The sequence below is a fragment of the Octodon degus genome, unplaced genomic scaffold, assembly GCF_000260255.1.
Source record: "Octodon degus isolate 3935 unplaced genomic scaffold, OctDeg1.0 scaffold00119, whole genome shotgun sequence".
In the NCBI taxonomy this organism is placed as follows: domain Eukaryota; kingdom Metazoa; phylum Chordata; class Mammalia; order Rodentia; family Octodontidae; genus Octodon; species Octodon degus.
The window spans coordinates 908,992-925,196 of record NW_004524695.1 but is presented as its reverse complement, the minus strand read 5'-3'; the positions used below and the strand labels follow the sequence as shown (position 1 = coordinate 925,196).

At 44.3% G+C, this 16,205-nt stretch overlaps 6 protein-coding genes across 6 annotated transcripts in view; 1 reads left to right on the top strand and 5 right to left on the bottom strand.

Annotated features, from left to right (window-relative positions):
* LOC101584206 (histone H1.1) overlaps nt 1-2,771 on the bottom strand; it is a 23,852-nt gene extending 21,081 nt beyond the window's left edge. The window contains exons 1-2 of the mRNA XM_004640127.2: nt 2,195-2,771; nt 58-201 (exon numbers count right to left, since the gene is read on the bottom strand). Of these exons, the coding sequence (XP_004640184.2) occupies nt 142-201; nt 2,195-2,746 (612 nt within the window). The 5' untranslated portion in view covers nt 2,747-2,771 and the 3' untranslated portion in view covers nt 58-141. The remainder of the gene's footprint in view (nt 1-57; nt 202-2,194) is intronic.
* The window catches only part of LOC101581849 (histone H2B type 1-B), a 21,651-nt gene continuing 8,104 nt past the window's right edge, over nt 2,659-16,205 (bottom strand). Inside the window, exons 2-3 of the mRNA XM_004640123.2 lie at nt 10,154-10,160; nt 2,659-2,668 (exon numbers count right to left, since the gene is read on the bottom strand). The gene's annotated coding sequence lies outside the window, so the exon portion shown is untranslated. The remainder of the gene's footprint in view (nt 2,669-10,153; nt 10,161-16,205) is intronic.
* LOC101580277 (histone H4) lies at nt 6,388-6,752 on the top strand. Its single transcript, XM_004640119.2, has one exon. The coding sequence runs from the start codon at nt 6,393-6,395 to the stop codon at nt 6,702-6,704; it is 312 nt and encodes a 103-aa protein (XP_004640176.1). The 5' UTR covers nt 6,388-6,392; the 3' UTR covers nt 6,705-6,752.
* Nucleotides 10,435-11,051, bottom strand: LOC111812288 (histone H4). Its single transcript, XM_023700029.1, has one exon. It carries the CDS (start codon nt 10,828-10,830, stop codon nt 10,519-10,521), a length of 312 nt encoding a protein of 103 aa, XP_023555797.1. The 5' UTR covers nt 10,831-11,051; the 3' UTR covers nt 10,435-10,518.
* LOC101580677 (histone H3) lies at nt 12,838-13,298 on the bottom strand. The gene has a single exon (XM_023700031.1). The coding sequence runs from the start codon at nt 13,290-13,292 to the stop codon at nt 12,882-12,884; it is 411 nt and encodes a 136-aa protein (XP_023555799.1). The 5' UTR covers nt 13,293-13,298; the 3' UTR covers nt 12,838-12,881.
* LOC101581465 (histone H2A type 1) lies at nt 14,097-14,508 on the bottom strand. The gene has a single exon (XM_004640122.2). It carries the CDS (start codon nt 14,504-14,506, stop codon nt 14,114-14,116), a length of 393 nt encoding a protein of 130 aa, XP_004640179.1. The 5' UTR covers nt 14,507-14,508; the 3' UTR covers nt 14,097-14,113.

Sequence of the window (16,205 nt, the reverse complement as noted above, 5' to 3'; positions counted from 1 at the left end):
TCAATTTTTTTTTAATAAGGTGAGGGAGTATAATATATGAAATAAAAAGTGACCTACCTCTGCATACTTGCCAGATAGGACCATTAAAGACTAAGAGCTAGCTTGGATGGTGCAGGCCTGCACCCCCAGCAATCTGGGAGTCTAAGACAGGAGGAACATGAGCTCAAGGACAGCCTGGGCAACACAGCTGGAACTTGTTTCCTAAAAGTAAAACACACACACATAAAGCAAAGTAAAAGCAAAAATTAAAAATAACAGATACAAAATATAAAAACAAAACTTAGTGGGAAGGATGTGGAACTACAGAAATTATAGATTTTACTCAATAATTTGTGAGGTTTCTCTATACTGTATCTTCTATGGGTTTTTTTTTTTTTCATTCATACCACTTTATTACTTGATCAGATGATTCTTTTCAGGGATATAAAAATAAAGAGATATGTATATACAACCCAGATTTATGCACAAGAATGTTCACTTTGTCATAACTAGAAAGAACATCCATCGGTGGAGGACTAGCTACCTAGACTGTGCTGCAATCATAAAATATGAATTAAGATGAAATTAAATTGAATTCATTAGAAATGAATAAAGTTATACACGGCAGAACATGAATCTGTTCAAATCTAAGGTTCTACAAAAGTATAGTTTTATTTCCATTTTTTATGTAAGTTTCAAAAACATAACATTAATGCTAGGAATTAGGCCAGTGGTTTTATTTAGGGAAAATAAAAAATCTGGGTGGACTGGCAGCTACTCTATTTTTTGACTAGTCAGTTGCTGTGTTTACTTGCTGACACAGGTTAGTTTTAGGGTTTTATTTATATACAATGGTTTCCTTTTTTTTTTTTTAACCAGGAATTCAACTCACCTTGAGCTTGCCAAGCAGGTGCTTGTGCCACCGAGCTATATCCCTGCTATAGTTTTGTTTTTTAAAAAAGTTTTGATGAATGTTGGAGTCTTCTGTGACTAATATTTTCCCCTCAGGAGAAAGGCTTTAAGCATCCAGGATAGACAAGTAATTAAAATGTGAGTCTAGAATTATGAACTACAAAAGCTGAAACGGGTGTAGGGAACCACTCAGACGGCTTCAAAGCCCAGGGGCTTCTAAGGACACCTGAGGACGTGACCCCACGCAGTGGGATACAGTCGACTTAGCACAGGTAAACATGCATGTACTGCTTAGGGCACTATGCAAGAATGTAAATATGAAATGACCTGTGCAAGAATTACAGACTCAGGCTGCCCTTGCGCTCTGGTCTGCTCCACTCCAGGCTGCCTGTTGGGTCTTGTACATGTGGACCTCACCCTGCTAAATCTCTGACCTTCCATCTACCACCAGGGGCCAACAAGGGCATCCTGTGAAAGCCTCCCAGTGTTTTGAGGACTCCTCCAGAACTGAAAACCCAACAGATGAAGTATCATCCGGTTCCTTCCACACTGAACTTTTGAAATACCCCGTCAGGGAGATGTTTTCTTTAAGGGATCTTACAGAAACATGAAGGGGTCTTGGTCTAGGCCCTTTACAACTGAGGTCTCCTAACCCAGACACCAGCTGTAGTGACGGCGCTGCTTGAGGCGGCGGACCAGCTGGGCTCAAGGACACAAACTACTTCGCCGGCCCACCAGCCCTTCCTAGGACAGTTCCATCCACGCCCCCACACCGAGGCAGGTGTAGCCCCACTACCCCTGCGTGCCAGCCTTTCAGGTCTGCCCAGATCCAAGCTATCTTAGCAGTACTGGCACAGGAATGCAACGTGTCCTTAAAACACAAATTTGTGCAGGCAGTAAGCACAGGGTACACGCCCCAGCCCGGGCCGCTTTACCCTAATAACCTTTCACTAGTTGAGGACGTGGGCTAAGCTCCCCAGGCGTTTCTAATATGCAGAGAAGGGTTTAACTCCCAAAACTGAAAAAACCCGGAAAACGCTCAACTCGGACTGCCGGTGGATACCCCAAGTTAGGTTCGGCTGCCCAACGTCGTCTCGCCGCCAACGAATGCTAAGCTCTTTCCTGAACTATGTAATGGTGGCTCTTAAAAGAGCCGTTGGGTAACCGGAAGGATCTTCCAACCAGACTGCTCTCACTTTTTCTTGGGCGCTGCCTTTTTGGACTTGGCAGCCTTCGGCTTAATCACCTTGGCCTTAGCCGCTTTGGGCTTCACGGCCTTGGCCTTCGCAGGGCTTTTAGCTACCTTCTTGGGCTTCACGACCTTCGGCTTCTTCGGGCTCTTGGAAGGCTTCTTGGCCAGCGCGGGCTTCTTGGCCTTCTTGGGCGTCTTAACCGCCCTCTTCGCGGCGGCGGCCGGAGCCTTCTTCGGCTTCTTGGGGGTGCCCGCTGCCTTGGTTTTCACCGCAACTTTGGCGGCGGTGGGCTTGGCCTCCCCGGAAGCCGCCTTCTTGTTGAGCTTGAACGAGCCGGAGGCGCCGGTGCCCTTGGTCTGCACCAGGGTGCCCTTGCTCACCAGGCTCTTCAGCCCCAGCTTGATGCGGCTGTTGTTCTTCTCCACATCGTAGCCGGCAGCCGCCAAGGTCTTCTTGAGCGCGGCCAGCGACACCCCGCTGCGCTCCTTGGAGGAGGAGACCGCCTGCACGATAAGCTCAGACACAGAAGGGCCCGCGGGCTTTTTTTTAGCAGCTGCCGAAGCCTTAGCAGGCTTCTTGGCTTTCTTCGCAGCTGCCGGCTTCTCGGGGGCCGTTGAAGCTGGCTGTGCGACCGGTACTGTTTCAGACATGGCGACTAACATTAAAAAATAAAAACAAAGAGCAAAGAGGAAGACCCACTGATTAAGAGCGCGCGGCCCGCACGGCAACGCCTATTTATAGAGCAGGGCCGCGCGGTGATTGGTGCGCGCTGGCACCGCCCCCAATCCGCAACGCCACCTGAGCGGCTGCGGGCCTTCCCGGGTTTTCCTGGAGGGCTCAAGTCTTGCTGTCCTCAACGTTCGCAGACGCTCCTCGAAATCTGGCCTTGCAAAAGTGGAATTCAGGCGAAGTCCAGTCGGGCTGTGCTGCCCATTAACTTTAGAGCGCTATCTCTTTAGAAAGCCGTTCCGGGGAGCAAAGGGGAGCTCTTTGTAAATGGGGCAATCACATCCGAGGAATTTAGGTTAAAGCTACTAGAGGATGCTTCCGCAGGGATGTTCGCATCTAGCTTTTCAGGAGGAAAAAAGCACATTTTGAATAAGGGGGAGGCAGTAAAAGCGAAGGTGTAGGCCAGCGCGGGTTTAGGATGTCATTGCCCCTGGCTCGCTAAACAGTGTCTGATGCCCTCCCTCAATGCTTTGAGCAAAGGAAATATCAGAATACTCTACAATTCGGTAACCACGTGGGAGGAGAGTTCCACAAACCGTTTCCACAGTTATAACTGTCTTTGGCCTTCCAACGCATTTCACGGATCTGCAGTGCCCTTAGCCTGCCTTAAAACATGCTCGAAGAGAGCTCGGTTCCACCTCAGCCCGTCCTACCAGCGATGTATGACACAATGTCTTCATCTTCATTCGACTCCCAGGCAGGGCTCACAAATACACCATCATTACATCAAAAATACAGTCACGCTAGGTGGATGAACCAGTTCTGTGAGAGGCATTGTCTCAAGAGTTTATATCCCTTTTGTGTGAAGACAAAAGGGAAGACCCCTGGGGTAAGATTATAGGACAATCTTCCTTTATTTTGAAAAGCATCAGCTTCCTAAAATGACTTTTGAAGGGGCCTGCCCCTTAGCTCAGTTCTTTAAGTGGCTGCCTGACAAAGCAGTCAGGCTCAGATTGCTGTGGTTCGATTCCCACAACTCCAGCCAACCAAACCTGCCCTGAAGGCATTCAGAAGAAAAAAAAAAAAAAAAAAAAATCCTTATTCCTTCTTTACTTGAAACTATTGTGTGAAGCAAGGTACAATTCCCCTATGATGAATGCTATCACTACGTATATATAAAATGTACCAATAAAAAAAATCCAAGGAAAAATAAATAAAATGACTTTTCATTGCAGACCAGTGGCTATAAACAGAATAAAATGCTACTAAGTTCTCATCCTCTTCCACAGGCTGGCGGTAGGTGTGCATGGCAGAACAAGGCAGTAACATGTTTCCATGCATATTATTTTTCAAAGTCCACGCTGGCCTAGGAATACAATAATTGATTAATAGTTCTAGTATTTTGTGCATCTTTTCCATTTCTTGAGAAGCTATCTCTTAAAATGCATTGCATAATTTCCAAGTACGTCGAACAAAGCAAATAAAAATATCATGTATTTTCATTTGAAAGATAGATTACAAAATAACGTTGAAAGATTGCCAGGTTTTTAAGTAAATCCTTTTTGGAGCAAAATTTTCATACAATAACAAAGCATCTAATAAAATGAAGCTTTCAGGAACTGAAATACTGAGAAATAATCTGACTCTGGGTCTGTTTCGGTAGGATTTTATTTAAATAGTTGTGCCTCCCTCCTTTGTTTCCATGGTGTTAAACCTCGGCTTCCCATTCCTATAAACAATAGAACGGCTTCAGGCAAAAGAAGGATGCTAGAACTGCTTTGTGAAAAGACACTGGGGAGGATGAAATAACCAATCAAAACATTGAATTATGTTTACCTCTTGTTACTGCCAAAGAATCGCCAGCATTTTAATGTTTGACAGCTATCAGGTCTGCTCTTTCCCAAACTGAATGTTCCTTGTCATCTGGTCTAACCCAGCTGGTCGGAATGGCGCGCTCCTGTGACTCGCGGCAGGGCGGGAAATGAAGCAGGCACCACTATTTTGCACCTAGCCGACAGCGTTGCGCTAGGCCTTAGGCAGAAAAAAAAATAGCTTTCAAAGGGCTGCAGGATTACAGAAGAGAATGAACACTTCAAAGTTTACTAGAGAAAATGTTTCTGTGAGCGAGATGTAATTTTACTAGGCACGATATACTACCGAGGGTTCCATAACAATGCTTGCTCAATGAAAACAATGGAATCCAAATTTTGTGAAAGGTGTCAGAAACCCTATTATCAGACAAATGAGCAGCAAATTATAAACAGAATATTTCCGGAGTGGATAGGCACTATCAACTTATCTCCATCTTTCCCAAACCAGAACTGGTTGATTTCAATTTTCATGGGAACTAATGTCTAATTTTACATGAAGGCAAACCAAACCAAAGAGCTTTAGGTTTATATAGAAATGTAGGAAGCGAAAAACCTGACAAGACTAGGGATTGAAACTAGTAACCAATGAAAACATTCATTGGCAGGATGTTTCAAAACAGACCAATCAGAGTCTGAAGCGTCATAAGACCATATCGTTACAGTCCAGTCACCACACAGTGCACACTATAAATAGGACCAATGCCGCCCTTTGCTACAGCTTTGACCGCTTTTAGGTTTCAGTAAACTTAACTAATGGCTCGCACTAAGCAGACAGCGCGCAAGTCCACCGGCGGCAAGGCCCCGCGCAAGCAGCTGGCCACCAAGGCCGCCCGCAAGAGCGCGCCGGCCACCGGCGGCGTGAAGAAGCCGCACCGCTACCGGCCGGGCACCGTGGCGCTGCGCGAGATCCGGCGCTACCAGAAGTCCACCGAGCTGCTGATCCGCAAGCTGCCGTTCCAGCGGCTGGTGCGCGAGATCGCGCAGGACTTCAAGACCGATCTGCGCTTCCAGAGCTCGGCCGTTATGGCGCTGCAGGAGGCCTGCGAGGCCTACCTGGTGGGGCTGTTCGAGGACACCAACCTGTGCGCCATCCACGCCAAGCGGGTCACCATCATGCCCAAGGACATCCAGCTGGCGCGCCGCATCCGCGGGGAGAGGGCTTAATTGCGTTGCCAAGTTTAACCAAAGGCTCTTTTCAGAGCCACTCACATTTTCAAGAAAAGTAGCTGTAAATTTTAGTTCTAATTCTCATTTACTGGAGGGTTGTCATTTTATTTTACCATGGAAAAAGGTATAAACGTCTAATAGACTGCCGGTTATTTTTATAAAATTACATACAGGCTTTTAGTAGGGGTGGAAGTGGGTCTCGAATATCACAACATTATAAAAGCTCTGAAAGCGTTGAATTCAGAAAATCTGGCTTCTCACAAGCTTAGTTCTACGGTAAAGGTACTTTCATGGTCAAGGTCGAGTTATGAAAGATCTACCCTTGAAACTTAAATGCTTTTGAAATCATAGGCTTAGATTTAGAATACCGCAAATTTGGTTCCCCTCCAAACTCTAGGGAATTACTGTGCAGCCTGCTAGCCAGCCCTTGCCTGCTCCTCCCATTTCCTGCAGCGCAGAGGCTGGCGGAGGGCGGGAGCGTCCTGCCCGCGCCTGCGCACTTTCCGTACTCCGCAGCGACAGGCGGGGGCGGGGGGAGGGCACGGGTATATAAGGACCGGCTCGCTCGCACTGTCTCACTTGTTTCTTCTCTGAGGCACTCATGTCTGGTCGCGGTAAGGGAGGCAAAGGCCTCGGCAAGGGCGGCGCCAAGCGCCACCGCAAGGTGCTGCGCGACAACATCCAGGGCATCACCAAGCCCGCCATCCGCCGCCTGGCCCGGCGTGGCGGCGTGAAGCGCATCTCCGGACTCATCTACGAGGAGACGCGCGGGGTGCTCAAGGTCTTCCTGGAGAACGTCATCCGCGACGCCGTCACCTACACGGAGCACGCCAAGCGCAAGACGGTCACCGCCATGGACGTGGTCTACGCGCTCAAGCGCCAGGGACGCACGCTCTACGGCTTCGGCGGCTAAAACTGGCTTCTCTCCTTACTTTAACACCGGCCCTTCTCAGGGCCACCCATCATTTCACAAAAGGAGTGAAGGCACTGCGGAAGGTGTTCCAGAGTGGTCTGGCGGCTACGAGCGCGTTCCCAGTGGACGCCGGGGCGAGGGCGTGGACAAGGCCCAGCCACGTTTTCTCTTAGACGAGACGTGGCGTCCTGTCCTCGGAGTAACCACTGCCGACACCGGGGAGAGTGAGTCACGGTGCCTTGTGAGCAGAAGGGACTAACGTGTGCCTCACGTTGGGGAAAACTAGCGTCTGCGACAACTAAGAATTTGGACGTCAGTGCGTCGCTATAGGTTACAAATCCGTGGATTCAATCCATAGCAGTTGGGAAATAGTTGGGGAAGGGCTGACAATCTGTAGGTTTCCATGACATTTACATGGGTGTTCTGTGTAACTTGAAATAATTGAGATGCATTGAAATGACATGTGAGTCAAATTCTATTAAAGGTAGGGTTATTTGGCACTTAAATGCAAATGCGTCTAGTTTGGAAGCTAAGAGTTTTTAAAGGGGAAAACAAGGCAGAAACAGCAACATAATACAAAAGGTACAGAACAACGAATAGAAAACTGGTTGTGCATTGTCAAATTTGTTGCTCAGATTATCTATTATGCTAGATTGGGCAAACATTAACTTCAAAAAAACCTTAGTTTTTTCTTGTCCTTTTTGCTCTTTTAAATCTGTTTTAAAGAATAATAATAAGACAATGGAAATAAAAGAATTTAGCATTGTTAGTGAGTAGACAAAAATTTTGTTAGGAACTAGATAAATAGTAAAGGTCTGTGCGCATAAAGAGGAATATCAGCGCAATATTAACAAATATCCAATTGCCATGGAGAAAAGTAGAATACATGGAATTTTTATATTTTGCCAGGGTTCTGCCACCTCTATACACTGTTCTTGGCAGTGGTGTCCAGTTTCATTACTTATTTGTTTTGTGTTCTGTGAAATAGTTACTATTACATCTGTTCCAGCTTGGTTTGCAGTCCGGCCAGAGCCTATTGTGGTATTGCAGCTATTTCTCATCCTAATTGTTGCCTGCCTGCCTACCTGTGTGTCTGTTTGTCTTACTTTCTTCCTTTCTTTCTTTGCTTCCTTTCTTCCCTTAACTACAGATTTTATAAATTTCCTTCTACCCACTCCCATCTTCATCGAAAACCTCTTCCTCTAATGGCCAGAAATACCCAACTGCATACCTAATGTATCTACTTAAATACCTATCTAATGAGCATGCCAGAGTTGTCCAAAATAGTTTTCTTGACATACAAATCCAATTTTTTTTTTCTTCACTGTACTCTTATTTCAGTAAATAGAATTCCATTCTTCCAGCAGCTCAGGCCAGAAACCTTATAGTTCTGGTTTATCTAATTTTCTCACAACTTCCAATCTATCCTATTTTAAGCTGTGTGCTCCAAATCCACCTTTCAGTCCCTAGGCTGCTGGTTCTGTCAAGCCACATAAGTCTTTGGTATGGATGACTGCAGTGGCTTCTAACTCATCTTTTTGTTTCTCTGTTGATGTCACACTCCTAGTTTCTTCTCTAATTAGCAGCAAGAATATCTTTGTCTGCATGAAAGATATTCATCTCTTCTCAAAATTTGTCCAGTGGTTTTCTAATGTCTTTATACTAAGCTAAAAGCCAGTATTCTTACTACAGCACCAAAGCATGGTGAACACTCAGTGCCTGAGTTTTAGTAGTTTCTAGGGGCTTTCAGTGAGTACTAAAGGCTGAAAAGTCCCAGCCAAACAAGGTCCTGTTTTCTGAGTGAAATCAAATAGCACTTTTTGTACTTTTTTCTTCCTGGGAATGTTTTATACCAGATATCGGCCTGTCTTTGGACTTCGTTTCTTTTAGGACTCAGCTCAAATATGTATCTCATTAAACAGACTCCTCAAACCATGTGTTGTAAAATAACTTGTTTTGTTTTCGTAAATAGCAAACATATTATTTAATCTATAACAATATGTTCAATTTTATTTTGTTCACAATTCTTTCTCATCTAGAATATTATTTCTTGAAAGTGAGAATTTTTTCTGTACTACCCAGAACACCTAAATCCAAGCTATAGTCTATGGAAGTTTGTTAAACGCATACTGGTACGACCTTTTAAACAAGTCTCCAAGGCGGCCCCCAGGCCTACAAGAGCGCTACCACAATTGATTTAGCCCGCAGCATGGCAGTTTCTTTTTAGATTTGAGGAATGGGTTAAGAACAGCAAATCAATTTTAAAAAATACATGAAAAAAACTACAGGCTGAAGCCTCCACCCACAGCATGGTAAGACTAAGATGACTATGGTGCTGTCAGCACTGGTCTGAAATACTGTAAAAATATCAGGTATAGAATAGAAGTCAACTGTGACCATAGCTGCCATTCAGGAAAGTAGGGAACCATTTCACCACTGACTCGGGGTATGAGCACATGGAATTTTCTTGTGCTTGCTAGCATATTGGGGGAGACCATTAAATATCTCTTAAAGGAATACGAACTAAAAAGGGCAGACTCTGACAGTCCTGCCTGCCAGACCCATTTCTGGTTGTCTGACTCCAGAATTGTTGGAATTATCCAGGATGTAGCTCTGAATTCCATTGTCAGTTTTTCATTAAGCCAAACTGGCTACTTTAATCATTCTCCAGCAATCCCCCCCCCCCCCCTTGGTGGTACCAGGGATTATACTTAGGACTTTGTAATTGCGAGGCAAGCACTTATGCCACTGAGCTATCTCCCCGGCCCTCTCCAGCACATCTTAGAGGACCATGGTCAGGTGGAAAACAGGATCTGTGTATCAAGGACACCCTCACAAAGGCAAGCAGAGAGAGGCTAAAATCAGCCACTTACAAAAATGATACCTGAAAGAATCCAGTGAGGAGCATTTGAGTATCTCTTCAGATACAAGTAAGATGTTTCTCCATTAGCCCTCAAGTGAACTCACTTTCCTGAGTTCTGAAATCTGATATATACTATTTAATCACGTAATTGTATTGAGAGAGATCTTTTAAAAATTCTTTGTGACAATTAGACAATGTCTATACAGTCCTTGAGTCTAGCACATGAGGACATTAACAGGCCAGCAGCACTTCTCCTTACTAATCATCTCCTGCCTTCTCCTTACACAGTAAATTAACTTACACAACATAAAATTCAACCAATTTACATGATATTAACTTTCATTTTCTACTTGTGCGACCACCAGAATTTTAGGACACTGCCTAATTTTTATTCTGTGAAGAAAAAAGTATCCTTAATTTCTTTAAAGGCTCTGCCACGGAGAAGCAGGCATCGTTTCTCTCTAGACCAGGTTTTCATTCCTTCCCTGCAGCAGGCTAGCTACCCTCTGACAGTGAGTCGAGTTTTCAATAACCGAAACAAATCTTCATACGGGGGGCTACAACCTCCCCACTGTTGACACCTAACGGGAAGTCACTTCCCCAACTCATAATTCGGAGGGCCCACCACTTTCCCATCCCCCTTCTCGCTGCTGCTGGCGTGGCTCCATTCAGCCTCCGCCTCTGATAGGCTGGCAAGAAGGAATGGAGTTAGCTGATAGGGCAGTCTTTCTTTGTTCACAAAACTGACAAAACCCGTAAAATGTTTCATTCTTAACGTTGTTGCAAGCCTTCTACTACAGTAGTTGCTTAGTCTTAATTTTTTGACCCTGGAGCACCAGGATACACACGCTTACATTTAGAGATCTTTCGCTGTTAGCTCTTTTTCGAGTAGTTGGGCGGCCCTGAAAAGGGCCTTTGATTGTTAAGTTTTTAGCAGCAAGCCAACGAAGTCTAGCCTCCGAAGCCGTAGAGCGTGCGTCCCTGGCGCTTGAGCGCGTAGACCACGTCCATGGCGGTGACCGTCTTGCGCTTGGCGTGCTCCGTGTAGGTGACGGCGTCGCGGATGACGTTCTCCAGGAAGACCTTGAGCACCCCGCGCGTCTCCTCGTAGATGAGTCCGGAGATGCGCTTCACGCCGCCACGCCGGGCCAGGCGGCGGATGGCGGGCTTGGTGATGCCCTGGATGTTGTCGCGCAGCACCTTGCGGTGGCGCTTGGCGCCGCCCTTGCCGAGGCCTTTGCCTCCCTTACCGCGACCAGACATATTCAGAAGTAGATAGGAAAGGAAGCGCAGTGAAGTTGCGGCCTGCAGCCTGAATTGATATAGGCCGTAGTCGGACCTAATTGAGAACTACAAGAGGAGGAGCTCTTGAGGCGCTGCCTCGTCCTCATGGCTCCGCCCTTCTCTGGGCCAGAACCTGAGGCCTCTGAAAATTTTTGCTTCCTCGTTTTCCTCCCTCGCGTTGACTACACTGCTTGTTTGAACTTGTAGCCTTATTATTGCCTAAGAATTTTACTAGGAACTTCCCCGTTAATGGCCAAACATTTAAATAAGTTAGAAATATACAATTCTGTCTTGTTGGTAATGAAGACAGGTTAAAAGCATCTTTAAAACAAGGTATTAGAAGATTGAAATTCCCATGTGAATGATGTCCTTGTATTAGGGGGAGGGGAAAACAAGAAACTCACAATAACAGAAATTGAGGGCGAGAGAATTTCCTGCAAATGAACTATTGTTAGTTTATTGTTAAATAAACCAGTCTTTCTTAGTCATTTTTAAGTTGCTTTACCTTTTCGCATTTTGTTTGCTGCGATGGATCCAATTCAACATGTGAATACTAATTCCTTTAATTGCCAGTTTAGCCTGGAACCTGATAAAATGAAGGTAGAGTTTTGCCAGTCTTACACATCTGACTTTCATTCAGGAGAAAACTGTGACCTTGGAACTGCCATTTTCTCTTTTCACTTTTAGAATCGGGGTCATCACACTATTGACCTATGATAATTTGGATTAGCTAAATGTAAACAAAATGTTAGAGAACACAACACAAAGGGGTGCTACATAAATACAGTTATTTTTAGGTGTTGATTTTAAAGTACATCAAAAATTGGGATATTGCTTTCATCTCATTTCAAAGTATTTACTTGCTAATAGGTCTTGTAAAAATAACAGTAAATGGTAAAGCAAAAGATGATGACAATTTCTTTTATGCATGACATATTTAAAATGATTGTCAAAAAATATTTCTTGGCTGGGGAGATGACTCAGTAGGATAAGCGCTTGACAAGCAAACTCAAGGCTCTGAGTTCAATCCCCGGTTCCAAAAAAAAAAAAAAAAAAAAAAAAAATTTCTTTGTTCTGTTTTCCAAAGTATTCAGACACTTCTGCGTGTACATGTTCACGGTTCCTTAGTAAACCATTTCTTCTGAAATAGCTAGAAGTGCTAATACAAAGTTTTTCAATCTAAGCAATCATACAGAATTTGAATTATTTCTCTTCTCTGAAAATTTTGTTCTTGTCAAACTGATAGACACAAGGAATATTGGCTATACATTTCAGTTTGTGGTGCAGCAATAGTTTGTTATTACTCTCTGGATTAAGCCCTTACAACATTTAACATATACAAGGTAAAACTTTACCTCTACCCCACTATATTCTGGAGCTATACTGAGAATTAATTTACATAAAACAGATTAAAAATATAGAGAGGAGCCGGGGAGATGGCTCAGTAGAGAAAAGTGCTTCCCTAGCAAGTGCAAAGGCCTGAATTCAATCTATGCTTCCACCAAAATAAACAAGTAAATAAAAAAATAGAGAATTCAAATGCAGGTCATATGTTTTATACTCAAGGTAGCCTTCAGGAAATTAAAACCCAAAGAAATGGCAAAACCTAGTTTATTTTTTATACTAGAGGCAGTTGGAAAATAAACTATATGAAGAGGCTGAAGGAAGGTAGTTTCTCAATGTCAGCACAGAATTCAGCTATGATTTCCTGTCGGTACAGAATCTTTGATTTCTCTTTCGTAAACTACTTTTCTCCTAGTGAAATGAGGGTCTCTTTCCCGTTTTATGAAAAAGAGCCTATTAGAATGGACACTGCACTGCTGTACTAGAAGTATCTTTAGCTCACCCAATATTGCATACAAGGGCACAAAATAACAAAAACTGACAAATTTTCACGTTACCCAGAAAACTAAATTTTAAGGTAACATTCTCAGAGGGGATAAGACACTTTGCTTACAGCCACTTTCACTGGAATAATTGGGTGGCTCTTAAAAGAGCCTTTGGGTTTCAGTCTTAAGTTCGTGACTTATTTATGCCCTCTCCCCGCGGATGCGGCGCGCCAGCTGGATGTCCTTGGGCATGATGGTGACCCGCTTGGCGTGGATGGCGCACAGGTTGGTGTCCTCGAACAGCCCCACCAGGTAGGCCTCGGAAGCCTCCTGCAGCGCCATGACCGCCGAGCTCTGGAAGCGCAGGTCGGTCTTGAAGTCCTGCGCGATCTCGCGCACCAGCCGCTGGAACGGCAGCTTGCGGATCAGCAGCTCGGTGGACTTCTGGTAGCGCCGGATCTCGCGCAGCGCCACGGTGCCCGGCCGGTAGCGGTGCGGCTTCTTCACGCCGCCGGTGGCAGGGGCGCTCTTGCGGGCAGCCTTGGTGGCCAACTGCTTGCGAGGGGCCTTGCCGCCCGTGGACTTGCGCGCTGTCTGCTTAGTGCGAGCCATGAGAAGTTCAAGAAGCTACCTCCTGAGAATAAACGAAAACGAGAGCCACTTGCTTTTATAGAGGCAGGCTACCACCGATTGGACACAAAACCATTCAAAAGTACCCGCGCTTTTCTATGATTGGTCCGTCTTCCTACCATCTTCCGCGGATTAAAAACTCCATTGAATTTGATGAACCAATACAACCCGTTTTTCACTGTTGGCGTTTTGACGTCATTATTTATTCCTTGGTTTCTATACCGACTGTGACAAAATTTAGCAGATTCTAACGTCTGCACATTAAAATAAGGGACACACAATGAAATGAAGCTCCAATAGATTATGGTTAAAAGCAAAGATGTGGCGATTGGGAAAATGTGCATTTGGGGCATATTTTATTTGATTTTTAGAATCTAAGTGTTGTGTGCAATTGCGAAAATTAAGGATTTGGGAAAATACTTGCTATAAAGTGAAAGGTGTGTATAATTTACGTGAAAATGTTTCTAAAATTCAACGTTGAGTAGTGTGTAGGTTCCTTAATATTTTAACACAACGTTTTTACATGGAGGACTTCGTCCCATCCCCTTTTCCTGGGATAGTAATGGCTATGTGGCTGCCAAAGTTTTAACTTTTTATTACGATGACTTATGCTAGGTCTGTTCTTTACATATGCGGACGGGAGTAATCTGTTGTCCAGGGCATGAATCTTTACCCCGAGTTTATATTGAATAGTAAAAGCATATATTGAATAGTAAAAGTATAAGCATAACAGCCAGTTTAACAGAAATAGTGGGTGGCTCTGAAAAGAGCCTTTGTAGCGTTGTTCGTGGAAGCTTTTCGAATTATTTTCCTTTCGCCTTGTGGTGGCTCTCGGTCTTCTTGGGCAGCAGCACGGCCTGGATGTTGGGCAGCACGCCGCCCTGCGCGATCGTCACCTTGCCCAGCAGCTTGTTGAGCTCCTCGTCGTTGCGGATGGCCAGCTGCAGGTGGCGCGGGATGATGCGCGTCTTCTTGTTGTCGCGCGCCGCGTTGCCCGCCAGCTCCAGGATCTCGGCCGTCAGGTACTCGAGCACCGCCGCCAGGTAGACCGGGGCGCCGGCGCCCACGCGCTCGGCGTAGTTGCCCTTGCGCAGCAGGCGGTGCACGCGGCCCACGGGGAACTGCAGCCCGGCGCGGGACGAGCGCGTCTTGGCCTTGGCGCGAGCCTTGCCGCCCTGCTTGCCGCGTCCAGACATCGTTTATCTTCCCAGAAAAAAGTTGATCCGAAAAGAATGCTCAAATAGAGTATGGCAAGAGGGACAACACGAGAAGTATTTATACTTACTAAAGAATGGCTTGTGCAGTTCTCCCATTGGCTAAGAAAGCTAACCAATAGAAAATCAGTATTTGCATCCTTCATTTGCATACAATCCTTCCATCAGATGTTTTTCTTATCCAACCACTAATATCTAGTTTCATGAGCCTTTCTTTGAATATGAGTAACTAGATCAATTTGGTATTCTCAAAACTTCTTAAGCAGGAAAGTAAGTGTATATGTTCACAGACTTGTGGCCATTGGTCCTTTCAAGGACGTTACTAAGGTTTTAGAAATGAACAGACTTGTGCTCGCTTCGGCCTCACATATACTAGAAATGAAGAGATTTAAGATAATTTCTGAGCAAATGACATTTAACACATACTTCTGTCAAGCATTGTTTATACTCTTTAAACGTCATAATGGGAGAAAGCGGAGGAGGGAATACCTCCAGTCATATCAAGTATCTATAATCTATTAAAGTCATGGATGGGGAAAAATCTTCCATTCATCTATATTTTCAGCCAACAAATCAATAAGCACATGGCTCCTTATACAATAACTTAATCCATTTGCAATTACCTCAAAATCAGTAAATTATTACTTTGAAAGATTAGGAATAAAAATAAAAAATAGATTTTTTTGCCTTTGAAAGAACTGGAAGGGAGTTGTTAGGGTAATACTGGAGATTATTTGTTTCATAATAATGTGAGAGAAAAAGATGAGGAAAGCAGATCCGTTTGAAATGTCCTGGTTTGTATAAACAATGAATTTTGCTGATAGCCACAAAATTATATTGTGACTTGGACACACTTGAAAATTGCTAGCACATATGTTTCATCATATGACAGTAAAGTTTTCCCTCTACATTTGGTAGTGAATTGTTGGAGCTCTGTAGCAGTGTTTGTTGCCCTAACCCACATGTCAGAGATATTGTCTACAGAAGAGTTAGTGGAAAAACTGATGGTGTATTTCCAAATGCAACCACACAAATTAGTAAGTTTACTCGACCAAAAATAAGTAATGCTAGAGGGCTTATAAGGCTTTATTTCTTGATAATAAGTTCTCATTTTATGCAAACATTCTAATTCCTGGCTTTATCAGTGTCCCATGATGGGTATTTTAAAAAGAGCACCAAGCATAGAGAAGTAAAACATCATGTTTCAAACCAAATCCTGTTGTGCTGGGGGGATTGTTTTGTGGCCTGAGCCTTTGTCTCAGCCCTGTCCCACCATGGGGTCACTATCTTAACCATTGCCTGTATGTCTAACATATGAAATTGTAAAGGGAGGCCTACAAATCTAGAGTCACAAGGAAATAGAGAAAATCACAGAACTCTAGAGAAGGTATTACAAACTCCCTCAGGTAGGGAAGAGGTGAAGTGCAAGTTACATAAAGAAAGGAGACTCTGCTCTCAGCCAAATGTATAATTCCAAGTTATGAATTTCTGATCTTGGGATACAATGCTTCAAAACAGTGACCACTAGTCCCAAACAGCTATTAAGAACTTGAAGCTGGGTTCATCCAAACTGCAATGTCTTCTAAATATGAAAAATATTATTTAGAAGATGTTAAATGCATCACTTATAATTATTTTTACTGACTATATTTGTTATGGCAATGTAATTACTATAAAATTT